This window comes from Parasteatoda tepidariorum, chromosome 2 (assembly GCF_982258835.1).
Source record: "Parasteatoda tepidariorum strain Cologne lab strain chromosome 2, Ptep-v5.0, whole genome shotgun sequence".
Classification (NCBI taxonomy): Eukaryota; Metazoa; Arthropoda; class Arachnida; order Araneae; family Theridiidae; genus Parasteatoda; species Parasteatoda tepidariorum.
The window spans coordinates 66,293,034-66,319,742 of NC_141756.1; the positions used below are offsets into that span (position 1 = coordinate 66,293,034).

Consider the following 26,709-nt stretch of genomic DNA (forward strand, 5'->3'; position numbering starts at 1 on the left):
TATGTAGTTATACAAGTAGATACGTAAGTTGTACATAAGTACATACTTTGCGTGCACATATATCGATGTACATATAAATATGCATGTATACATGTACGCATTTTATTTACGCAACTATGTGCATATATTGTACCTTTAAATAACATTTTTGCATATTGTACGCAAATACGTACAATTTTATATACAAACGTACATTGTATATGCGTGCTATTATCGTAAATTTATACAATATATGCACTTAAGTACATAAAAGCATGCAAACGCATAAACATTATTTTCATATACGTTCATACATGCATTGTCTATGTATACAAAGATACAAAACATTGCCTTTTTGTACAAACTAGAATACATGCGTACATGTATCATAAATGCATAATTATATGTACTAAGCATATGCGCATTGCATTAAGTATATTACAATATAATTATGAATATTGTACGTACAAACAACGTTTGTGCATACATTGTATGTATAGGAATCGCAAATTGTACGTTCATGCGTGAGTACATTCTATGTACATAAAAATATGTAAACACATGAATACTTACATAAAAAATTTGACTATAATATACAATCGTAATAACTTGTAATCGTATAGTTTGATTACAAGTAATCACAATTACATGTAATCAAATTACATGTAATCATAATTACATGTAATCATATATTTTGATTACTTGTTATCATAATTACTTGTAATCGTTTTTGTTGTGATTACTTGTAATCGCAATTACTTGTAATCATGATTACAAGTAATTGATTACTGTAATCAAAATTGTAATCATGATTACAGCTGTAATCAAAATTTTTTGAAAGTTGTAATCACGATTACAAGTAATTGATTACTTGTAATCGTGATTACAAGTAATTGATTACTGTAATCAAAATTGTAATCATGATTGCAGCTGTAATCAAAATTTTTTGAAAGTTGTAATCACGATTACAAGTAATTGATTACTTGTAATCGTGATTACAAGTAATTGATTACATAGCTGTAATTATCTGTAATCAATTACAGTTGTAATCGATTACTGTAATCAACGGCCAACTCTGCCGCACACCCTCGGTCCCTACATAGACTGATCCAAGTGGTCACTCACCCGCACACTGACCGCAGTCAGTGATGCTTGACTTCGGTGATCTGCTGGGAACCGTGTCTTAACGATCAGTCCACTGCGGGACTTTTCATATTATGTCTTTCTTGCATATTTTTATAAAAAATTTAGAAAGTTCTTAATCATTACTTTGCATTATTTCTATTTCTAACTAAATATTTTTGCTACTGCTAAAGCTTAAAAGCTGTAAGCATGTAAATTACTAATATTATATTCAGATTTACTAGGATAAGTGCTTAAGCTTGAGTTTTCCGCAGTTTACCCAAGAAATGCAATCGCAACGTTAAGTCTCCAAATTTTCTATCAATCTGTTCTTCAATTTGTTGAATGTTTGACTGCATTTACTTAATTCTTTAGATATTGAAAAATAAATAGATATTATGTTAGTTTTCTTAACTATAATAATATTTTAAACTATTTGGTTTTATTTACGAGTTGAATACTCGTTCTCTGGGATAGCCCAGCCCTTAGGTCATTGCGATCATGTTCGGGAGGTCTTGAGTTCATCCCTGCCAGCCGACAACTCCCTGAGTTACTAAATGGTGACTGGAGCAAGATAATTCGGTCTGGGTCACAGTCCTCCAAGCCTCTGGGGAAACTGGACAGGAGATTGGTCATGTTCTGGTTCCGGGGTCAAAATAACAATCTGCGGATGGATGGGGGGCGTGTAAATGTACCTTTCGTGAAAATGGGATTTGACGTATGTATGTGTTTCAGCTTCATCCTCAAGTATTTTTACCAGATCGTCACTATTAGTTACTAATTACTAACTACCAGTTACCAATTCCTAAATTGACCAAATATCGAGGCTGTTGTTGTTGTTGTTAATTTACGTCGCACTAGAGCTGCACAATGGGCTATTGGCGACGGTCTGGGAAATATCCCGGAGGATGATCCGAAGACATGCTATCACAATTTTGATCCTCTGTGGAGGGGATGGCACCCCCGCTTCGGTAGCTCGATGACCTGCGCACGAAGTCGAGCTCTTTACGGTAGCACAGTTTAACGAGGACCAATACCGCACACCCTCGGTCCCTACGCAGACTGATCCAAGTGGTCACCCACCGGCATACTGACCGTAGCCAGTGATGCTTGATTTCGGTGATCTGCTGGGAACCGTGTCTTAATGATCAGTCCACTGCGGGACCCAAATATCGAGGCAATTGAATACATGAGGACGGTCAACGGATGGTGTTTTCAGTACAAATGTAAACAATAACAGTCTCGAGCTGTATGCCTGCTCTAGTTCCGGTTAGAAAGTTTGCAGCTGCTTACTACATGTTATTTTGCGAGGCGATATTTTCAAAAGGATAATTTTGTTCTCAATAAAAGAAATAAATTAGATAATTTCTGAGCTCAAATCTGCCGTATTTCATAAGATATTAATGTTATTATGTAATTCTGGTAAGTTTGAAGTGAAAATTTGTTTTAGTTATTTAGTTATTGTTACAAATTATATTGTTAAAAAAGGTGACATGGTTGCTAGATTTTGAATAACTCGCTTTTTTGGCAGTCTTAATTTGGCCTCTTTTCATTTGTTTATTACTGTTTGTTCGTGTTGCAAGCTATGTACCATCCTACGTTAGTGTTAGCATATTGTTCGAGGAGCAAGATTAAGTTTATACATTAGAATTCAGGTTTAAATTTGAAAGTTGGCATATATTATTGACTAGGTTAGAAGTGTTTTACAGCGATTTTTTTTCATATGTTAGGTTTACATATTTATTATTGATCAAACCAGATGTTTCTACTACTTAACACTACTATTACTACACAACAAGAGCCACTTCGAGTTTTAGAATTCATTGTAAACTAAGTAATAAGTAATAAAATAGTACCACGTTTGCAAGAATCTTCAAACACAATGATCACGTTGTGAGCCAAATGACTTTGAAATACACCGGAAACAGTAACCCGGAAGTATAAGCGGTATACAGCTCGCAGCGCTCCCTATTGTCGAAAACACCAGCCATGCTGTGCTGTTTACTGGCTAGAAATAGGCAGCTATTGTCACCCGGAAGCTCTTTAAATCCCAACAAACAATCATGCTGCTTCTAGTGGTTTCGGTTTTTTGAAAATTTATCTCTCATTCATTAAAATAAATGTATTTTATAGTATTTTTTTGTGACTGGAATAACTCTATTTTGTTTTTATAACATAATAATAATCAATTCATTGAGCTGTTTCTAAAGTCTTTATTTTATATATTTCTATTAGAAGTGAAAACCTTGATATAAATTTATTTTAATATCTGAATCACAAATATGAACTTCATAGGATCTGTGCATTAAACCTGTTATTATTTAAACATGTTAGTATACATTTCTTTTTTTCGTTGAACTACTTTTTTTTTTTTTAATTGAGCAGTGAGAAAGTAATGGATGCTCTTATTTTTTAGATCAATTGGTTACTTAACTGAAACGTTGATATTTATCAACTATGCCTCTAGCTGATTTCATTGCTTCTCTGCAAAATAATCCATATTTTGGAGCCGGTTTTGGACTTGTTGGTCTCGGTGCTGGATTAGCAGCACTGCGGAAAGCATCTATGTATGGTATGATGTTTTTTCGACGACATTACATGATTACATTAGAAGTTCCATGCAGGGATAAAAGTTATCAATGGATTTTGCAGTATATCACAAATCAAGCAAGGAATACTCAACATCTAAGTGTTGAGACAAGTTATAAGCAGACTGATACTGGAAAAATATCAACTTCTTTTGAATTTGTGCCAAGTGTTGGAACTCATTATTTTTTGTAAAACTGTATTTTATTATTTTTTTGTTAAATTTTCGATGATTAACAAATAAAAATGTTTTACTTGGTAATCATTGAAATTTTAAAAAGCTTATATTAATTATTTCTTACAGTTCTATAACATATATTTTTTTTAATGATAATTACTTATTAATATAGTTACTTGCTTAAATAACATAAATATATATTACAGGAGTTAGATTACAATTTATTTTGCACGATCAATTATATTGAAATTACTTTTTTAATGTGTTATTATTAATACAAAATTTCTGTTAACTTAAAATAAATGCTGATTTCATTTTAAAATATCCATTATGTTGAAAATTGGTTTTCTAACCTTCAGAACAATCTAAAAGATTCAAAAATAGTTCAAAAACCTCAAAGAAAAAATATGTTCAATGCCTTTAAAACTAGAATTTTAAGCCTTTTTTTAAAATTTATTTTTTAAACCAACAAACATTGCATAGTGAAACAAGGTAAAGTTAATTCATTGTAATAACTGAATACTTTTTTCATGATGCAATAATTGTATCTTTATAATGATAATATTTAAATCTAGATTTTATTTTATTACCAAATAAAATAATGTGCAAGTTTTTAAGGTGATAATTAATAAAGTTTATTTATTTGAATTACTTGAAAATGTTGGAATCAAACTCTAGGGTTTGATTTGTAGGTGCATCAATATGTGGGTATATAAGGTATTGTATAATACAACAGCGACATCGATAGAGTTACAGGTTTGTGGGGTTCGGCTTCCTATGAAATAATAAGAAAATTCACAGTTAAAGATAAGCAAATATCCTCCATTTAATTGAAAACAAAAACAATATTATTTGACAAAAACTGGATGTCATAGTAAATTATGCTTCATCTAATTTTCTGGAAAATTTGTAGCACAAGATATTTTTTTTCTTATTTTACTTGTTATTTCCTATTGTCTATGTAAATAATTCCTTTTGCTAGAAAGTTTAGGTCTATCTGCTTCAATGAAACAAGAAATAGTGCATTTCATAAGGAGGGGTATTCTCTCACCGATCTGAGCCAATGTTGAGCCACACTTCTACTTGAAATAGTTTAACATCACAATCATTGTCGCCAGCGTAGTTCCAGACGGTCGGTGATAGCGATTCTATCTACTAATATTTCTTTTGGTTAATTTTATTTTGAAAAAGTGAAGGGCGTATATATATTAAACTTTGGTGATAATAATAAAATATGAATAATATGAAGCTGAATATTAAATATTAATAGTTTGTCAAGAACTCTTAACTTAATGTTTTATGAAGAATTAATTAATAAAAATTAGAGACTGCTTCATGTTCTTAAAATTCTATGATTTGTAAAAAAAAAATTTTGTATTTAAATTGAAGAGGAAAATACTAGCCTTAAAATTAATGTCGAAATTTCTGAGCTCAGGAAAAACATTATCAATAATTTAACTAAAATTTTTTTTTTGTAATTAATTATTAGTTATTTATAAAATAAATTTATGCATCAGTAACTAACTAATAGTTATTTCAATTAACTATTATTTTAATTACAGTTGTACTTATAATACCTTAAATAACAGAAAATTTTCATATACACTGATATTTTAACTTTCGTATTAACCTTTTGCTTTTGTCTGGCTCAGCAGGTGTCATAAGGTTTATTAATACTTTATGATTTTTTGCACATGACTTAAAACACTGTTTTTGCCAATATTGTAAGAATTAAAATATTTAACTATTTTTGCAAAATAACAGCAGTAAACACATATAAATTTATTGAATTTTTAAGAACACCAGGCTGTAATGTCACTGAGGAAGAAGGAGAAAAACATTTAAATAATTATTTTTTTTAAATTTGCCATTATTTTGCTAAGTAGTTAGATTTTATGAATTTATTGTGTTTTATTGAGTCATACTTACAAAATAGGCTTGCATTTTTTTTTAGTTATAAAGGCACATGGATCAAAGTTGATAGAACACGAGAACAGCAAACTCTAGATTTACATTTAGGAATACCATGGGAATCTGTTAAGCTAACAGCATTAGGAAGGAAAAAGGACACATTTTTTGAATTGTTGTTAGAAGGTAAAATAATTTATTAAAATTTTGTAATTTTGATTGTTTTAAAGTTTATATAAGCTTATTATTACCTTTAAAATATTCATATATATTAATCAAGGCTGAATAAATTGTATTTATTCGAATCATGGATATTTTTTTTGTATAAATAGCTTGTGTATATAGCATATTGCTTGCATAATATACTTTCTTGTGTAGAATAGCTTACATAGTATATATTTATGACTTTAAAAGACTATAAAAAATGACTTTGTTGGAGTCTCCTACAAAGTAAAATACATATTCGAATTTCAGCATATATCTGAAAGCAATCTCTTAATATATCTCATTTTCAAATTAAAACAGAAGAAACAACAACCCATTCAACTACCCCCCCCCCAAAAAAAAAAGATTGCGAACTATTATTATTACTCAATGGTACCAAACAGACCAAGCAAGCATGTTGAATCAAATCAATGTTGCAGTAGTACTGAAATACAAAAGAAATTTTTTGTATCTTTTTTTTTTTAAATGGTTAAAACTTTAACTACTTTTTCAATTTAACTTCATAATATAGATACAGAGAAATTTAGATAAATTTTCTTCTCAAAGTTATTGATTTCAATTCTATTTCTGTCTTATTGGCAGGATATCCTTGCAGTATTATCAAAGTTTTGAAATTATGAATTGAAAAAAGTGACTAGATTGAGTTTTAAGACACAGGGAATGATATTTTCTTCAAATTATTGAAAAAATCGATGTAAGAAACTTTGAGTAAGAAAAAAAATTTAATGTTAAAATTGGTATTCGCGCCTAAGTTTTGAATTATAGAAAAAACAAATTAAAGACATATATATAGTTCTGTATGAGTAATAGAAATTTCACTGTATGTATGTGTTTTCTAGTTTCAGAAATCAATATTATTTTTATAAATAGCCAGGAAGCACTATTTGAAGCAAGAAGAAGGAAAGACAGTTATTTTTCAAGGTATGGGCTCTGAGTGGAGACAATTTGGACATCCTCGAAAACGCAGACCCTTATCATCGGTTATTTTGGATGAAGGCGTTGCTGAACGAATATGCAATGATGTAAAAGAATTTATCAATACTCCATCTTGGTACATAGATAGAGGTAAAACGGCACTTTAAAATACAACCATTATATGGTAATGAAATTGTTTGTAGCATTATTTAAAATATTATTCAATGTGGCATGCCATTTATTATCATTTATCCTGATTTTTAAGTTGTTTTTTCAAGCCCCCCAATAATTTAATGAAACTCAGGGAGTCATTTTAAACATAAGTAATAAAGTCAACTATTTGTTGATCACGAAATATTGATGATCAACGATTTGTTGATCTCTCAATTTATCCCTTTCATCAACTATTTTTAATATATCTTATATACAATTTTGCAGCTTCTTTCATCGTATTTTCTTCACATATAAAGTTTTTTTTAAAAAAGAAATAATACCTTAAATTACATAAAAATAAGAGGAAATTTAAGATAATTTATTCGAGAATATTTCTTTTCGAAATATATCACAATGAAAACATTTAAATAATATAAAGTTACAACTCAAAAGGTTCCATCATCTGTATTAGATTTAATAATATTACCTGTATTATACAGAGTCCATTCTGTCATGTATTCTACTTCATCCTCATCTGCAGAGTCCCATATAAGATAATCTTCGGCCACATAAAAAAGAATTTCAAATTCCACACTTTTCTTTAAAGATTTTACATTAACATTTGAATCTGCATTTTGCCATGCTTCGAATCTCTTTTGAAACATAATGTTTACTGGAGTAAAGTGTATATTTCCTGTATTTGTAAGAGTTTTCCTCCTTCCATTAACCACTTGTTACAAGATGATTGAATATTATTTTTAAAAGGTTTATTTAATGGTGTGCCTTAATATTTTATTTAATATCGAGGTTAACATATACAATGAGTCAACTTAGATACCAGGAAATACAGTACTTTACTTTCTTTTTGTTGCTAAAGTTTTGGAAGATCATGTATTAAAGCCCTTAACTTAAATGCCTGAGATAATTTAGGCTAAGTTAACTCAGCTTTAGATAGTTGTTAAGTTAAGGGGTTAAAATTAGGACAAGTTTAAACACAAGTTTCTTTTTGATAGATACTGATACTGAAAGTTATTTTCTCATCTTACTATTCAATTATTTGTCAATAATTTTTTTATTGTGTGAACTTTGTTTACTTACAATATTCAACATAAAAAAAATGATAAATAATCATTGTTATTTAAATGTAGTTCTTATAAATCAATGTAAATTTAAAAAAGAATAATGTTATCCATTAATTTATTGCTTTTAGTACAAGCTTTATATTGCATAAAATTGTGCTATTGTGGAATCTTCTGACCATGATATTAAAAATTTTGATATAAAGAAATTTTTTGTACTTTAGTAGTGAGAAAGAATACTTATTCCGCAAGATCCCTGTGAGATTTTAACTTTTTGAAGTGATATCTTTGACTTTTTGTTGTTTAATATATGTGCATTTTAGAGTTTATAGTTTGAAAAATATTTGTTGAAAATTAAATTGCTTAAATATTTATATTCACAATAATTAATTAAATATAATATTAAGAAATAAATATCCATGTAAAATTTAATCTTATTTGTTATTGTCAAATATATGCTTCTCAAGTTTTATTTTCAAACCACCTTTCTATGTTTCTTTCTTTAAAAAAGAAAATGCAACTTACTGATATTTAAAATAGAATATTTATTCATATTAATGGATACAGAAGTAAATCTTAGGTTTCCATTACAATTTATTAAATAACAGAAGATGGATAGTATTAATTGGTATAGAAAAATGGATGTAAACAAATTGCATAAATAAGAATAATCTGTGTTTTGTTGCTTAAATGAACAAAAAATATGGTAAATCATTCATTTATATTTTGGACGTAAAATAAATATAATTAAAAAAAAAATCTATGCTTATTTCATTTTGTCACTTAATATAAACTGATATATGTTTCTATAAATTTAAATAAGTTCTAAATAATTTCTCACAATTCATATTTTTGTTAAGAAAAATAAATTCAAGCATTGTAGATAATTTGATATTGTGCTTGATTTACATAGACTAATGAATTTTGGAAAAATAATTATAACAGTTTTGTATTAAAAAATTCTTATTTAAATATTTGTTATTTATATATATTTTTTTAAAAGCTTATTTTTTAACTTTCTAAAGAGAAATATATAGAAAATATTACAATTTGTCTTCAAAATTGAAATATTTAATGTAGTTGCTGAAATATTTAATGTAGTTGCTTGTTGTTATTATTTTTATTGCCTTATATTTTATTAAATTTGTTATTTCATTGCATAATTTTTCATGTATCTGTATTATGAAATTCAAATCCTGATTTCTGAGATTGTATGATACTTTTTTTAGGTATACCATACCGAAGAGGTTATTTATTGTACGGTCCTCCAGGTTGTGGGAAAAGTAGTTTTATGTTAGTATACATTAAATAAACATTTTAATATTATTATGAATAAAATAATTTTAATATATTTATTAAATTATATTGTTAATAAAAAGTTTTTTGAATAATATATATATATATATATATATATATATATATATATATATATATATATATATATATATATATATATATATAATTGAATTAGCCCCTTGCTTGTATTATAAATTTGCTTATATTTTTATAACTTGCATGTGATTTTAGATATAATTTAGAATTTTTTTTCAATGATGTGTTTTTTGTGTATTCCAATTCCAGAAGGGAAAGCTTATTTAAAAAGGAAAAATAACTGAGAAATTCACAACAGAATGTTATATGTTGTTCTATAAAAACATTCATCATAAATTTTAATAAAATAAGAAATTATAAAATTTTCATATCTTGAGAAGGAAACTTAAAACATATCATACTACATAGAAGGCTGAAGAATCAAAAGTTTTTTACTCAGAGCTTGCACCATTTCTTCCAATTTTGTTTTATAATGAAAGATTATGTTTTTTTATTCTAAGTTGAATATTATGTTTCATTGGGATTTTAAAATGTAATGTACAATAATATTTCCCTATTATGTCATTGTGTGAATTTCAAACTACTACACAACACAAAAGCATTTGTTTTATTTTTCTAAATTCCGAATAAATGACATTTAAAGTAATATTGCAATTAAAACTATTCAGAAATATTGTTATTTAAGACAATCTACGATTCGGAAAATAATGCAACTTCTTAAAGTTTTATTACACTTTTTTTAACATGTATACAATAAACAAAACATATTGTTTACAATTCTAAACATATTCTATATCTATTTTTTAGCATTTAAACATGTACTATATTTATTATATACTATATACTTTATATATTTATTATATAATATATTTATTATATATTATATACTTTATTATATGCATGAGTAAAGGATTTATTTACTTAAATATTATTTCTTTTATAGTACAGCATTAGCAGGAGAGCTTGAGTATTCCATTTGTATTTTAAATCTCAGTGAAAGAGGTTTGTCAGATGATCGGTTACAGCACTTGATGAGTGTTGCACCTCAGCAAAGTATAATTCTTCTTGAAGATATTGATGCTGCATTTGTCAACAGGGAGGAGTCACATGCAAGTAAGTTTTCCATACTTGTCTCTTCAATTTGTTACTTTGGAAGTTTAAATTTAAATTTCCTTTGACTTTTTATGAAGTACATCTCCGTGGTAGAATTTTTTTCGAGGTATCTGCGACAAAAGTCTCTAGCACTAATATCTTTCTGCAAGATACTTTTAATGATAAAAACATATATGTTACTAATTTAAAATAACAAAAGTGCTGTGTTTACAAAAAAAACTAAATAATTTTTTTAATTGAACATATAATAATTTTTTATTCTAATATTATGTGTGATATTCTCGCATTTTGTTGAGGAGGGACACACAAATTATTTACTTCTTTGCATTTTGTAGATAATAATGACAATAAAAAAATAGTTAAAAATCATAAAATTAGTCTAATGTCACTTAACGGGTTCTTCTACTGAGTTTTTTCGGAATGAATAGATTTATCAATATAAATGAATGTTATATATTTAAATGAAATTGAAATAAGAACTCTTCCTGAGAAATCTCATTTATTTTTTAAAAAGATCACTTAGTCGGTTCTTTCTCTAAGGTCTTCATATACATATATATGAGTTATTCTAATGTTAGAGTAATCAATGTAGAAGGAGAATTTTTTTTCTACCTAATTAAATAGCAGTAGTGTATTTGAGAAAAAATTATAAATATGTATGTAATTCAATCTATAAGACGTTTGGATTATAAAATAATTTTGCCAATTTATGAGCGAGAATATTATCTTGTCAACCATTAGCAAACATATTGTTTGTGAGAATAAAATAAGAAGTTATAAATTAAAATAAATTTATGTATTACGATATTATTTGGAACATCAAGAAAAGTGTTAAAAATGACTAATCATCTTTCATGGTTACTGCGGCAGAATATCAAAAATTTCGAATGACATCATCAGATGACAAATTTCAAATACTTTACTCAAGTGTATACCTTAAAATACTTTTATACAAAGTTTCATTTGACTCTTGCTTTCGGTATGCTTGCCAGACAGTCACATATTGCCAAAGTTATTTTATAATCACTGTGTAAAGTATCTAAATATAAGTTATTATAATCAGATTTTTAAAGTTAATCAGTGTGACTAAAGCACAAATACTGACACATAATTTGTACTTTATGTTGTTATTAACATTGGTTTACCTTATTCACACATAGTACAAAGTTTAAATGATGGGTCATGAACCTTTTTCTAAGTAAATAGAATTCTCATCAGAACATAATTCCCAAATAAAGTTTGATATTATTTAAGTGTAAATTTTGTTTGGTTTATACCTGCTGTTTGATTTGAAGTTTCTGATATATCTGCTTCATTAAAAAAATTTTTTTTTTTCAGATTGAATAAAATGTATTATGAAAAAAAATTTTTTTTATGCAGATTTTAGTATTTAGATTAGATTCAAAAAGTACCAATCTGAGTTATTCATATCAATCTAAGCAGTATCTCCTTGTAAACTATTATTCAGCATGTATAACTTTAAATATTTTATGTTTTTGGATTTTTAAAATAGAGCATATATTCAAAAGATGAGATGTCTCGCACATCAGGGGCTAATTTAAGTAAAATTTCACTTGGATATTCTAAACAGATATCACTCTCATGCTAAATGTGTTAAAGTGATAGTTTTGTTGCAATTTTTTGTTTGTTTGTAAAATAGAACAACGTTTACATAATAGATTAAATTTAAGCAAATTTATTTAAAATAATAATTCAATTTTTTATAGAGCTAATATTTTCTTGTCATTTTTTAAAAAAAATTTGCTGCTCATATAACTGTAGAATTAACTACTTTTACCTACCTAATTAAACATAGGTGTGAATAATTTTTATGAGTTTTATGTAATTACAACTGAGGATAAGTTACACATTACCTACAAAAAAATATTTAACGTGAACATAATTTATTTAAGATAAAGCCCACTCAGGTGGTAAATATGTAAAAAATATAGTTAACCGCCACCCTGAGGTATTCTTTTTCCCCTGTCAGATTAAGTTTATAGCACTGGTTGATTTCTTTACCTTGAGTCAAAGCACACAAATATATTCTGACGTCCCAGTTTATGAAAATTGTTGAAACGTAATGATGTGTACCTATATTATGACATAACCATCAATAAACAAGGGAGAACCAAATATCTTTGGTTGTCTATTACTAGTAGATTTTTATCTATCCCTTATTTAACAGTATTTATCTGCAATATTTATCACATTTTTTGAATATTATACTTTTGTTTTGTAAGGTTTTTAATTCCGATTATTATTAAAATTTTAAAGCTTTGAACCCTTCCTTTTCGCTTCCGTGAAAATGACGGGGTGGGGTTTCGTCCACTATTTCTCAGACTGGATTGTTCAGTAGTAACGCGCCAATAAGAATAAAACTAAATCAATTCTTTTGCCCGGAAAACATTTTATTTCTCATTTTACACGCCAGATAGCAGTACCAGGATATTTTAAAGGTAATTGTAGATAGTTAGTTTATTTTAAACTAGATGTCAACAATAATCAAATATGTGTATAAAAAAATAGGCATTTTTAAAACCGTTTTCTTGAAAATTAACCGATCGTTAAGGGGTTAATCTAACAATGTTCCTGCATTCCCGTAAAGTAATTACATGATTGTTTTCCCAATTGAATCTAAAACTAAATCTGCAGCAGAATCAAATCTGTGTTAATACAATAAAATTTTTTGGAGTCAAATTGAATAGTATTTAATTTTTATGTTACATTCAAATAAAATTAATTATAATATTTAAACTTTTACAGCTAAAGTTGCTTATGATGGACTGAACCAAGTAACCTTCAGCGGTTTACTTAACATGTTAGATGGAGTTGTATCTACGGAAGCACGCATTTTATTTATGACAACCAATTATAAAGAAAGGTATTTAAAGATTCCTTTTTCATCAAAAACTTTAAACATAATCTATAAGTTTATTCGTATGAATAATTTTATTCGTGTATATTATCAGATTAGATGCTGCTTTGATAAGACCAGGAAGAGTTGATGTTAAAGAGGAAATTGGATATGCAACATCTCATCAGTTGAAGTTAATGTATAAAAAATTTTACCGTGAAAGTGGCGAAAGTGATGCAGAAAATTTTGCAAATGCTGTAACACACGTTAAAAACAATGTCAGCATGGCTGAAATTCAAGGGCATTTTATGTGTTTTAAAAATGATCCAAAAGGTGTAATAGATAACGTTAATTTATTAGGGAAATCGTGATATATTTTTAGAAAATAAAGCTGTTTTAAAATATGTGTTTCTAAAAGTTATTTTTTGCATGAAATCACCTTTAGAAAAAGAAAATTTATAATTGTGTGCAAAATTTTTTCAATTTGCTCAAGTAACTTTTGTAACATAGTAAAATACGCAAAAAGTAAAATTAACATGTGGTCCAAACTTTGGACCGCTCTCTTGATCAAACTATTGTTACCCAGATTGCTGTTACCTCCTATAGGAGTTAAAGAACTCTTGATAAGAAAACAGCATAGTCTTAATGTTTAATATAGAAAATGTTTTATTATAGTTATTTTCTAATATTAAAAAAGAAATACACATTTGATAAATATTAATTTGCATTTACATATGACCATGACAAATGAAATTCGATAACCAGAAAACTAACAAATAAACATAATTCTTTTCAGAATATTTAGACATGTTTTATAAAAGAAAAAAAAAATAAACAGACATAGCTAATTAGCTCCCAAGTAATTTGATTTACAGAGTATAATAAATTCAGATATGGGATCATTTTCACCCTCATTCCGCATATTACCAGTGATTTCTTCATTCTCAACTAAAGGAAGAAACAAGTTCACAAATTCTGCAGTATATGGTGGTGCTATAATATCAAGAACTTCAGTTACAAAGTAACGGATAAGAGATATATCTGTATCTTGGCGCTGCCAGCAGGCTTTAATGTAATTAACAACAGAAACAGCACAACCACGACTGAGCAAGTGAACCATTCTGTCCAAAAGCATTTTCTTCATTTCAAGCTGCACTAAAACATCTAAATCCTCTTGAGGTGATTCAAATAATCGAATCAAAAGTTCTAAAACTTTCTGATGAAGAGTATTATGACAAGTAGCAACTTCATCTAACAAAGCTAAATGTAAAGGAGTATGTTCAGTTGACAGTTTGAAATAGCTTTTTTCAGACACTGTGAAATCCACCCACCGGACAACACCTAAAGCAACCACTGGGAAACGAATGCACTGATATAAAGTATTCAATTCAGGAATAAGTTCTGAAGATCCTTTCTTTTCATTACAAATCATATGAACTTTCTCAACTGCCTGTGTTGTAGTTTTTAACTCTTCTCTATTTACACTCTTTCTCATTCCCTTTTTAAAAGTTTCATGCACACTGACCGCATAGGCTAGTAAGAAAATATATTTTGGTTTATGTTCTGGATTTATTTTTGTTCCAGGCTTGAACAAAGAATCCATCAGCAAATCTAAGAATTGTGGTACTCTTATTAATTCTACAGGAGGTGGTTCAGCTGCAACTTGGTACATTTTGTAAAGCACGGTAATATCCGCAGGATTTAATGCGTTTTTACAGAGCATTGCAGATAATGCTCCACACGCTCTAGGAACAGTGGCAGCTCCAGTCAATGCCATGGTGATAGGAGTTGCATTATGTTCTGTTCCTTGTACATATGCACTTGTTTCTTGAGAAAGACGTTTTATATTTGACCCTCCTCTGGGTTCTTGAGATAAAAGATGAAGAAGAGCTTGGCTATATAAGTATGTATGTTCTCCATGACACACCATCCTGGTAAATTCATGAAGATTCTTCTGAAGCTCTTCTTCCCCACCTTCAAGAAAATTTGACACTGAAGTTTTAAGAATTCTAGAAAATACTTCCAGTTGTTGGGAGGCTGTTGAGATACTTGTTATTTCACCCTGATAACCAGCATCTGATATTAGTTTAATAGTAAAGTTTAACATCAGACAGTCAGGATAATCTTCTGCTAACTTATAAATCAGTGACCTCCATGTGTGGTGCTCAATCATCTCAGTCAGCCATCCTGGCGTTTCTCCTTCTTCAGTGAAAATGGAATCTGCTTTTTTAGGATCGAAATGCCTGATGATAACTTCTCTAAGATGATCTTCCACAAGAGCTTGAACCTCTGATATTTTCATACCCGCCATAATTAACCACTCAGCCAAAAGATTAGCTGTTTGTGCAATAGCATGGTAGTTCTCTGAAAGAAGATCTATAACTTGCTCAGGATTTCCTCCACTCTGAAAATATCTTTTCAACTGCGTAAAAATTTCAGGTTCCATTATAAAATCTTGGCTGCTAAACTTCTCCAAACATTCAGCCTGGATCATAGCATTTCTAGCTTCTTGATCTTCTGCAGAGGGGGAGTCTGGGTCATGATCTATGGCAGTATCATCATACCACCCTCTATCTGTGTCTAAATCATCATCATATTCATCATCCATCATCATGATGCTAATGATATACGAGAAAACTTTCAGAAATGTACTTCTAGTTTACCTGTAAACATAAAAATTTAATATTAACTATATGCAAGTTTGGCAAGTTGTTAAGATATCAAAAACCTATGAGAAAAATCTAAAAAGAGTAGCATTTATGTAGCTATAGGTATAAATATTATTATTCATATATACATTGATTGATTATTCATGTAATTGTAACAGTACCCTTTAATATATTTCATTGGTGTAAAATGCAAAAAATAATATGCTGTTTTGTGGCTGCCATTTTTGATAAATAATACACAACAAGATAACTGCTAAGACCACCTGTTTTAACTAGAAAATAAACCATATAAGATAGTAATTTCACAAAAAGAGTGAATACAATTTTCAAACAGAAAAAGATAAGAAATTGATAAATTTATTGTATTCTTTGAAAAGAAACTTACTTAGACTATGAATGTGTCTTTTTTAAATAATTAATGCTTAAGGGAACTTTTCCACTTTCCTTATTACAAGGCAACATGCACAACTGATTATCAATACTAAGTAATCTATATTTCAAAAATTTTTTGGCTATAAATTATGTCCACTTAGGATGAGAATCTTTGAGGTCATATCAAACTTTCTTCAAAGTGTTATAAATTTTTTTTTTTGTGTGTGTGATATAACACTAAAAGAAATAACAGATTAAATTAATTGATTGAGACTTTCTCGAACATTTTTGATGATTGAATTTCGGTTGCTATATTGGAAGGAACAGTTCTGGGCAAATGTTCAAATGAGACTTCATACATAGATCTAATTAAAAGGTCACTGTAATGACGGGTTGTACTAAAAGGCTTAAACTGTATAATTTCTATTTTAATATAGTTACTGTTGACTGTGCATTAATATTTATACATAAATGTTTCATTGGTGTATCTTTAGCACATTTCATACAATAGTATTCTAAACTAATGTTTTTACTTTACCATAAAAATTCGACACGTTTTATAACTCTGTTACTAACATACTACGTCAAGGGTCTGTTTAGAAGAAATTTAGGTCCTTTAACCAGGGTTCCCACTCAATTTCAGGAAAAAAATTCCCTGACTTTTCCAGGTATTCCAGGTAAATTTCAATGAAAATCCATACCATATTTTATCTATACTATGAAATTTTTCATCAGAAAATTTGGATTCTTTTATTTGCTATGCCAAGTATTAGATTTTTTTCATAAAATAAATATCATAATATGAGGAAGGAAGCATTTCAGTATGTCTAAAATGTAAAATTTTTTCAACAAATAACTGTAATAGATGTTATAATTATTTAACTCGAATCTCAATAACTGAGTATTTTAAGACTGGTTTTTTTCCAGGTATAATAAAGGAATTTTCCAGGTTTTTGTAAGAAAATTGCAACTTTCCCTGACTATTCCCTGATTTTTGGAGTTGAAATAAAATTCCCTGACAATTCCAGGTTTTCCCCGTTCTCCCTGACCAGTGGGAACCCTGTTTAACAGACCTTTCACAAAATATCTTTTCATAAAAACGGACCCTTCACAAAATGATTTTTCTTTTAATCGGACCCTTCACAAATTTGTTTATCTTTATTATTATTTTGTTAATCGAATAAACCCTTTCCAGGGCAGAAAACAAGAAAGATGGATGTAAACGAATTAAGTTTTGTCTTCGGCAGACGATTCTTCCATTATTCGTCCGAAATTAATATTCTGCGTTCAGCAGTATAGGCTAAATACCAAATATTTGTATGTTGCATCTCTAATTTAGAAGGAGCAATTGTTGTTTATTTTTTAAAATTTAATTTTTTTAATTACAATTTTACAGTGTTGAGCATAATCTTGTATGTCTATACAATTTAAAAACTCCTTGAAATTTTTTTTTTTGCAATAACAGACCCTATTTGCACAAATTCCTATCTGCATAAAAATACAGAAATTGTTTTGAAGAATAAATAATAATGTATCCTACTTCCACAGTCAAATGTGGATAATTTTAAATTCTGAATAACTTAAATTCTTTATTCAGTCTTAATAGTTCTGCATAAAAGGAACATCAAAAAACTTTTAATTAGTTCAAATTTAATCTTTGACAATTCAAATTTTTCGCAGTTTGTTTGTAAAATATTAATTGATATTGTTTCAAAAATAGCCTCTTTTTTTTTTTAAATGAAAAAAGCAATTTCTTCTGCTTACTGTATTCACTATTGATTATTTACAAGCCTGGCACTATTGACGAAATACTGGAGCACATATCTTAAGCAGGAGAATCTACTAATGCAGGTTAAAAAGAGTGTTTCTCTGGAAGTTCAGCCTTTTTTGATCTAGGGGTCTTATGAATGATTTAATAGTTTTAACATTTTGAGTTTTTGTTTATAAGTATTGTTTCTATATTCTTATTACAACATACTTAATAGTTAAAGCTCTAGTCTTTGTTAGTTGAAAAAATAGTTATGGCTAGAAAGTGGAAAAATGATTTAAAAGGTCTATTACCAAAGAATTTCGAATTTCCTTGAACATGTTACTAACCTAGTGACAAACAAAGACAAAACTTAAAGCAACAAAATGGTACTTGAAAAAATAAAAATGAAACCCATGCTACATCAATAAACCAACTAAAAATATTTTTTTAACCCTTTTGCATCGTATGGAATATATATACAGTCAAACCTCGATATAAGGTCACTTCTCCAAAGTCCCGGCTCACTGAATAGGAATTCTTTGTTACAAAATATCGGATATATGGTCAAGTTTTAAAAAATCGTTATCCCTTATAAGGTCATTTTTATCTGAGGAGAGGGAAGCTCTTTTCTAACAAAAGCCTATTTAACTTCCTTACAAGGCAATTACCCCTCTTGAGTTCTAGGAAAATGTTGCAGCCAACGAACAAGCTACAATTTCTGAAAATTTTTCACAAGTTGTGGACAGTGAGGACAATGACAGTGATCCTGAGACTATAGCTATAACCCAAGCGGAAGCATTCAAAGCAATAAATGTCATACGAAATTTTTTTACAAACCATGAGGGAGCTAAGGAACATTTTGAGAAGTTACAAAAATCTGGAAAACATTGTTCAAAAAATGAAAGCAAAAATGAGACAGACCTGCATAAATGATTATTTTAAATAAGGTAAGATGTAATGTATGTATGTGCACTTTGAGGAAATTTGTAAACAGCTTTATTGTAAATAAATTTTTTTTTAAAAATCTAACTTTAATTTAGGGGTGCACAGCCTTTTTGAGTGAAGGGCCGCACATGTATTTAGACATGTTAATGACAAATGTAATAATGTTTATTTAAACATTAGCGTTCCATTTTTTTTATCAATAAACTTAGTAATATCAATAACTTAGTAGTGTTCCATTATAAGAATTCATTCAAAAATAAAAAAACTTGATACCTTTTTTTTTTTTCAAAAAAAAAACTTGCTATTTTTATCATATGAACAATAGATTTATCAAAATAAATAAACATTGAAGAAAAGAATTTTTTTTTTTATCATATCATGCAATATGAAAACTCATTTTAGAATTAAATTCTAATAAATTAAAAAAAAACTGCAATACCCACAGAATGAAAGTAGGAAAAAGTTTAGTCGTAATTAAGTAATATAAATTCAAAATAAATATTTTAATTGAAGAAAATTTATAGGTTTTAAACAAAAGCCTAAAATAAAAACAAAACTGTGATAGTTCAAAATAAAATTCAATGCTTATTTTGTAATGTACTTTATTATTTTATTTTATTAATTATTAGATTTTTTATATCGTAAACATTTTCCTTTTTTTTTATCGAAAAAGATCACTTAAGCAACAAAAAATTGAAATCTAAACTACAAACAGTGAGCAGTTTAAAAATTCACGTTTTTCGCCAATTTATGAATTTCTTAAGTTGCAATGACATTGCATTTAAATTAGGGAGGGATGTAACGAGTATTTGGCCCTTCTGTGAAAAATTCAGTTGGTTGAATGATCAGTCAAATATTTGGCAGAATATTTTTTAGAAATGTATTTTTCTAAGTTTTTTTTATTTTTGAATTTTTATAGATATCACTTATTTTTTTTAAAATTATAATCAGACAAGTCAATTTTTCGATACTTTGAGAATTGAGAAGGATCCATCTTTTGCAGTTTTATTATAACCCAGCATTTTAACAGAACGTCTCATACTATTAATTTATTATCACTCTTTCCCTGTGCTGTAATATAAATAACCAGTAACATAGAAAAGTGTGACTTTCAGTATTAAAGTTTTGTTTCAGGAACTAAGAAAAATTTGTTTTTTCTGTTTTTCCTTTTTTAGGCATTTTTATTATGACTCAGCATTTTTTTTAAAAATAAAGTTACAAATAAAATTTATTTTATAGCAATTTTTTTACTTCTAAAATTATGGCAATGAGAAAAATTTAAATTGAGATTTTCGGCATAAGATTTTCACTTAAAAAATTAAGAACATTTTTTCTATCTTTTTATTTTCTTCATATAAAAAAAAAGTTTTTTTAGACATTTTCATTATAACGCAGTAATTTTTAATAGCATTTCTGTTGACTTAATTCTTTTTTCTTGATTTTTTCTGGTAATTGAAAAACTGAGATGTTCAGCTTTAAAAAAAATTTCAAAAAATTAAGATTGATTTTTATGTTCTCTGTTTCGCTTTTCGACATTTTCAAAAACGTTCTTGATTGGCCTTATTTTTTAGAGTGAATTTATGAATACATTTTTCCAGGAAATATTATTCTGAGCATTGAAATTTTAGTTTCAGTGTTGCTATACTGCTAAAAGATTTTGCTATTTGGCCCCAAGTGTACGGCGTTCAATAGATTTTTTCTTCTTCTTTTTTGCCGAATATTTGGTTTTTGATCAAATCACAATTCATTACCACATTCGACCAAATCATATTCGTTGCGGAAATAAAAAACGAAGGAAAAATAACTAGGATTAACGATTAAACTGTACCGTAATACCGTATCAAAAAGTGATTATTTAATTTTGCATGATTAACAATCACATGTTGTAATAACATCATAGTTAAATAACGGGATCGTCAAAATCACGAGGAAAAGTATAGAAATAATTAGGAAAAAATATATTTATGCTGAACTCAGCACAAATAAAGCGCGTCAAATGCATGATTTAAAATTTTCATGTCGTAACAGAATAATTGGAATTTTTTATAATACGTGGGAACGCATAGTAATAACTGCCGAGAAAAATTTTTGAAGAAAAAGAAAGAATTGCAAAAAAAAGATAAAAAATCACTTAGATTTAAGATGAAATCGTCAGAAATAAAGTGCACAAAAAGTGATTATTTAAATTTGCGATCTGAAACTTGCGTCGTAATAAAAATTCGGAATTTTTAAAATCAAGTAGAAAAGCGGAAATAACTGTATTAAAAAAAAATCATTTATATTTACGATAAATTCGGCTTCAAGAAAGCGCGTTAAACGTACGTTTACTAAAGAATCTGTTAAAATTGATTGTGTCAAAACGTGATGACTTAAAAGTGCGATTAAAAATTGCCATTTTTAAGATGAAAAAAATTTATTGTGTTTAGAAGCTCTCGCGGGCCGCAGGTTGTGCACCCCTACTTTAATTCTTTACTAATTCTGTTAAAATTTATTGACTTTAACATTTAATTTATGGCTGATCGTTTTTGTTTATATTAACATTTTTAAAAAGTCTTAATGTGTACTATTTACGTGCTTAGTTACGAACTGTTAATAAATCGCTTAAAAGGTCATCCCGCTTATAAGGTCACTTTTGCAATGTCCCTTAGTGTGACCTTATATCGAGATCTGACTGTATATACCTCATCAGAAGACTTATTTTTAATATTATCGATGGTAAAAAAATAATGCCGTGCCAACAAAAATTTTTTTTGCATAAAAAATAAAAAATCAGTCTTGAAAAGGTTAAAAAAAAGTGAGTATAAAAACAAGTAAAATTTTTTTTTATAGATACTTAACTTTAAATTATCTACTCCTGTTCTACTCCTTTCAGCTTAAGAAAACTTAACTTTGATAGACTAATGCAAGTTTTGAGACACCTGGACGTTGAAATAACATCTGCTACAGTTAAAACTAAATTTTTATTATTGATAAATTTTAATATCTATAGAAATGTTACTCTTAAATATTACTGAATCAGTTGAAATAATTATAAATGCATGCTTTTATTATGTAGTCAATGAGTAGAATTATTGGCTGCAGGATAATATTGATCTACATTTAGTTATTTTAAGATGATAGTTAGTTTTTTTTCTTCACATCTTAACTCTAGAAATTTTCCCACAATGAAGAAATGGAAGAAATATTTTTGTTGCAAAATAGACCACCAGAATTGCACAGGTATTCTTAACTGTTTTGTTTTCTCTGTAAATACGTACCTCAACTTTTTTTGTTGTTCAATGAGAAGAAAAGAGATATAACAATTATATAAAAGATAACATTACAAGACTAACATTGCAAATGTTGCATAACAAGAGTGCTTTAAAATTGATATTTCTTTAGATTTCAGATAAAGTAGAGGCACATATTTATGTTTAGGTTGTAGGCTCGGATAACAGTTAACTTCACTACATCATAAAATGAAAAGTTGACTCAACTATTTCGCTCATAATTATAATGTAAAATAAATAAGTAAACAATGTTTTCCAGCTAGCAATGTAGCAATGATTTCCTTGTTGCACAGTTACTCTAGATTTTTTGTTTCATGTCCAAGCTTTCATAAATCTATGATTACAGGTTGCTCGAACATATGTACAATTAATATGCTTAATTAATTTGACTTAATTAGATTAGTTAAAGGATGTAATGAAAAAGGCAAACGAGTTTTAAAATAATTATTTTATATAAAATGTAAATTCAATTTTAATTAAAAAAAATTATATTGATAAATTTTATGCAACACAATCATACTTATATGTCAGAATTATTACGATTATTCTAAGAAGAAAAATCTTATTTTTCAAGAATAAAACTAATTTATCCAAACGTAAATTTAAAAAAAAAAATCACTTTTTATCACGATTAATCCTAACTGATGGAATTTTCACTTTATTTATCCAGTGATTTTTCAAAATAAATCAGTTGAATCATACGAACAGTTTTGTTTACACTTTGCTTTAATTTTTCCTCATCAATTTCTTTTGGCACAGTTTTAATTGCATCATTAATGTTGCATGACAAAAATGGAAACTAACATTGCAATCTTAATAAATTCGAAGTTTAGATTTACTATCACCATTTCTTGATATCCTCAAATATAGATTTTAATATTTCATAAATTAAAAAAATCTTCATCAAAACCCCACACAATAGTTTTCTTACCACAGATTTCATAGAAATATAGAATTATTTTCAGCAAATTTCATAAAAAAGTAATAATGTACATGCACATAATATGTACACACATATATACACTACAAAACCAATTATAATTGGGTCAAAATAATACAAGCCTAAAAAAATCTACTGTAAAATAGTTTTTAATGTAAAAAAATAACCATAAAAAATCATTAAGATTTGAATTTGACAAATATTTTTGAAAATCGTTTTTTCAGATCCACGGTAATAAAAAATGTACTTAATTATAAAAACTCTGAAGTTATATTTAACCTTTTTTCGTATGGAAAATAATTCTCATTTTAATTGAGAGAAAAATGTACCTTCTAAAAGTGATAATTTTTCACTAAGGATTTGTGCCTCATTTTAAAACTAAGGATTTGTGCCTCATTTTAAAACTAATCTAAATTTATTTGGAACATGTAGATAGATTAGGGGGCGGGGGAAGCACCAGTTCCTTAATTTAAAAAAAAAAAAAAAAACAATAAAAGTTTTGGCAAATTTATGAATTAAAATTATTAACAACACTGAATGAAGATCTTGCTCATACACCCTGAAATTGATTACTAATGAGATCAAATCGACTCGTATTAATTGGTTAATTAACTCGTATTAATTATGAGGTTGGCAATGTACCTTGTAGTTTTTACCGTGCATGAAATCTTTCATTTTGCTATTATTCTTAACTCAATTACTCTTTATTAGAAAATCCGACTAGTTATTTTTCTTTTTTTCCGTAAGAATAAAAAAATTCTCAAAAAAAAAGGGGGGGGGGACATTGATTGGTAAAATTTTATTGATATTTTATCGACCGGTAAAAGTTTAATACCTTTAAAAAAATAAATTAAAAAAATTACAAATTATTTTTTAAATTTGTAAATTTAATTGTTAAATTAAATGCAACCAAACTTAGAAAGATTTCCATATTGTGATCTGCGCCAGGATATTTCGCAAGTCTAAGAAACTTCTGGATAGCGGCCTACGAGAGACAAAGCATTACAGACATCAAACAACTTAAAAAGGTATAACTCGTAGTCATCTCCTGGCAAACCTGGACATGTTATTTTTTCAAAAAAAAAAAAAAAAAAATTGCAACTTTAAAAACTATTTGGCACTTTGGAGATTGTAGTTTATGTGATAGATTACGTCATTGAAACAACCCTTCAAGATTAAAACCAGTAAAAATAATTATCATTTACGAATTATAACAAAGCAATTGTTTTCAAAAGATGCAATAAAATATTAAAATAATTAATAACAAAATAAAGTAATTATTGCTATAAATAGTTGGACACATGCATATTTACTTTCATCAAGTTCCTGTAGCAAAACATCAAGCATTATAAAATTCTAGTAGGAAACACAGTACTTAAGAATAAGAAAAATCGTAAAAAAAGAGACTCATCAGAGTTATCTGGAAAAATGAGTGTTTGGTTCTCAAATATTAAGAGCAAAGTAAAAAATAAAGCTGTTGAAATTTCCACTATAAGAACAGTCAAATTTCCTTAAGGAGTAACAACAACACTATGCAAAGAACAATGACCTTTAAAATAGTTTAAAAAAATACAAGGTATACAGCACTATTTCTCATGAGTAAAGCAGTAATAAAAACTAAAAAAAAAAACAAATCAATAAAACTTTAAGAGTACCGTATTGATCTTAAAGATTGCTCTTGAGATATTTATCATGAAATCAGATAAAAATTATTATTAGAAATTTAAAATTTCTTCAGTGCATATAAAACTTGTTTTTTATTTTCTTGTAATGATAAGGATTAATCAAAATGAAGGCTTATGAGCGCGAAATAATATGCTTATAACTTGATTTGACATATAATGAAGCAAAATATATAACTTAAGTATTGTTTTTGCTGTATGCAAATTACAAACGCAATTAAGAGAATAGGGAAACTTGATTGGTGAGTTTTACCCGTAGAAGATACTCTACCAATCAGTGGATGGATGGAGGTTGAGTTTGGGATCAATCGTACTACGCAGTTGACTGATCGTAAGGACACGGTTTTCAGTCGAACACCGAAGTCAAATATCACTGGCTTTAACCAGTAAGCGGAAGGAGAACTATTTTGATTAGTCCGCGTAGGTATCGAAGGTGCAGGGTATCAATTCTCGTTAAACTGTTCCTTTGTGAAGTGTTCAACTTCTCGCAGATCGTCGAGCTACCAAGGAGCTGTAGGGCGTAAATAAAGTACCTACAGCTGTCAGCGATTTTTTTTGTTGCATGTGATAAAAAGCACAGGTAGGGAGAATAGTCATTTATTAATATTTTTAAATTAATTTCACTGGCTGTTGTTGTTGTTGTTAATTTACGTCGCACTAGAGTTGCACAATCCGCTATTGGCGACGGTCTGGGAAGCATCCTGGAGGATGATCCGAAGACGTGCCATCACAATTTTGATCCTCTGCGGAGGGGATGGCACCCCCGCTTCCGTAGCCCGACGACCTGCGCGCGAAGTCGAGCACTTTACGGTAGCACAGTTTAACGAGGACCAATACTGCTCACCCTCGGTCCCTACGCAGATTGATCCAAGTGGTCACCCACCTGCACACTGACCGTAGCCAGTGATGCTTGACTTCGCTGATCTGCTGGGAACCGAGTCTCAACGATCAGTTCACTGCGGGACTAATTTCATTGCCAATTTTTGAAGAAATTTTATTCGCGTTCACAACGCTCACATAAGCTAACTGGGAAGCAAACTAGTTCCACTTTACCCTTTCCTTTCCCTTTCTTCTTCTTCTCAGTTGTATGGAAATGTACTACGATATTTCCCGTTCCATAATATTTTTTCGTATTTAAGTGTCAAAAATATTTTCTTAAATTATCCGAAACTTTCTTTTAGAAATATGTTTAATGCAGTTTTCAGTTACACAAAGTTTCCTAACTTGAAAGTTTTTAATCTATTTGAAAGGGAAGAAAAAAAAACTATAGTTTTATAACGTACTTTCTTCTCCACTGACTATCCATATCATAATGGGGAAAATATGCGAAGTGTTGCCATAGTTAGTGAGTTCTACTCTGTGCTACCATTTCGATCGCTAATTAGAAAATGTAGGCGATAAATTAAAAAAAACAAATTACTCGTGATTTAGGACGCTTGCTGTACAGTGGGCAGCTTATTAATTTTTAAAATTACTTTGTACCAACAAATAGACAACACGTAGTCTTTTCATTTAATAATATAGAAAAATGTTGTATGTCAATTTACATAGTCTAAGTCATATTTATATAGTATATTTATATAGTATTTCATAGTTGGAAGAAATATTTACGTTCTGTCTATTTTCTATACAATG

General features: G+C 28.4%; 2 protein-coding genes across 3 annotated transcripts; one reads left to right on the forward strand and one right to left on the reverse strand.

The window, feature by feature from the left end:
* Window positions 1-3,107: 3,107 nt before the first annotated feature.
* Bcs1 (mitochondrial chaperone BCS1) lies at window positions 3,108-13,851 on the forward strand. The gene is made up of 8 exons (XM_016061116.4): window positions 3,108-3,430; window positions 3,518-3,878; window positions 5,820-5,959; window positions 6,869-7,063; window positions 9,375-9,438; window positions 10,421-10,590; window positions 13,357-13,474; window positions 13,563-13,851. The coding sequence occupies exons 2-8, from the start codon at window positions 3,559-3,561 to the stop codon at window positions 13,816-13,818; spliced, it is 1,263 nt and encodes a 420-aa protein (XP_015916602.1). The 5' UTR covers window positions 3,108-3,430; window positions 3,518-3,558; the 3' UTR covers window positions 13,819-13,851.
* Window positions 13,852-14,095: 244 nt separating this feature from the next.
* Window positions 14,096-25,182, reverse strand: TH1 (negative elongation factor complex member TH1). Of its 2 annotated transcripts, none has more exons than XM_016061114.4 (2): window positions 25,048-25,182; window positions 14,096-16,110 (listed from the first exon to the last, which is right to left on the reverse strand). In XM_016061114.4, the coding sequence occupies exon 2, from the start codon at window positions 16,059-16,061 to the stop codon at window positions 14,292-14,294; it is 1,770 nt and encodes a 589-aa protein (XP_015916600.1). In that variant the 5' UTR covers window positions 16,062-16,110; window positions 25,048-25,182; the 3' UTR covers window positions 14,096-14,291. The 2 variants fall into 2 exon arrangements, with proteins under 2 accessions (XP_015916600.1, XP_015916601.1); XM_016061115.4 differs by having other exon boundaries at window positions 24,706-25,161.
* Between the last annotated feature and the right edge of the window lie 1,527 nt (window positions 25,183-26,709).

What these genes read in the sequence shown, in the direction of transcription:
- Bcs1 (XM_016061116.4), top strand. Translation starts at nt 3,559, where the DNA reads ATGCCTCTAGCTGATTTCATTGCTTCTCTGCAAAATAATCCATATTTT. An exon ending in TTTTGAATTGTTGTTAGAAG is followed by an intron (nt 5,960 to 6,868) that starts GTAAAATAATTT and finishes TTTTATAAATAG; the next exon opens with CCAGGAAGCACTATTTGAAG. An exon ending in ATCTTGGTACATAGATAGAG is followed by an intron (nt 7,064 to 9,374) that starts GTAAAACGGCAC and finishes TACTTTTTTTAG; the next exon opens with GTATACCATACCGAAGAGGT.
- TH1 (XM_016061114.4), bottom strand. Translation starts at nt 16,061, where the DNA reads ATGATGATGGATGATGAATATGATGATGATTTAGACACAGATAGAGGG.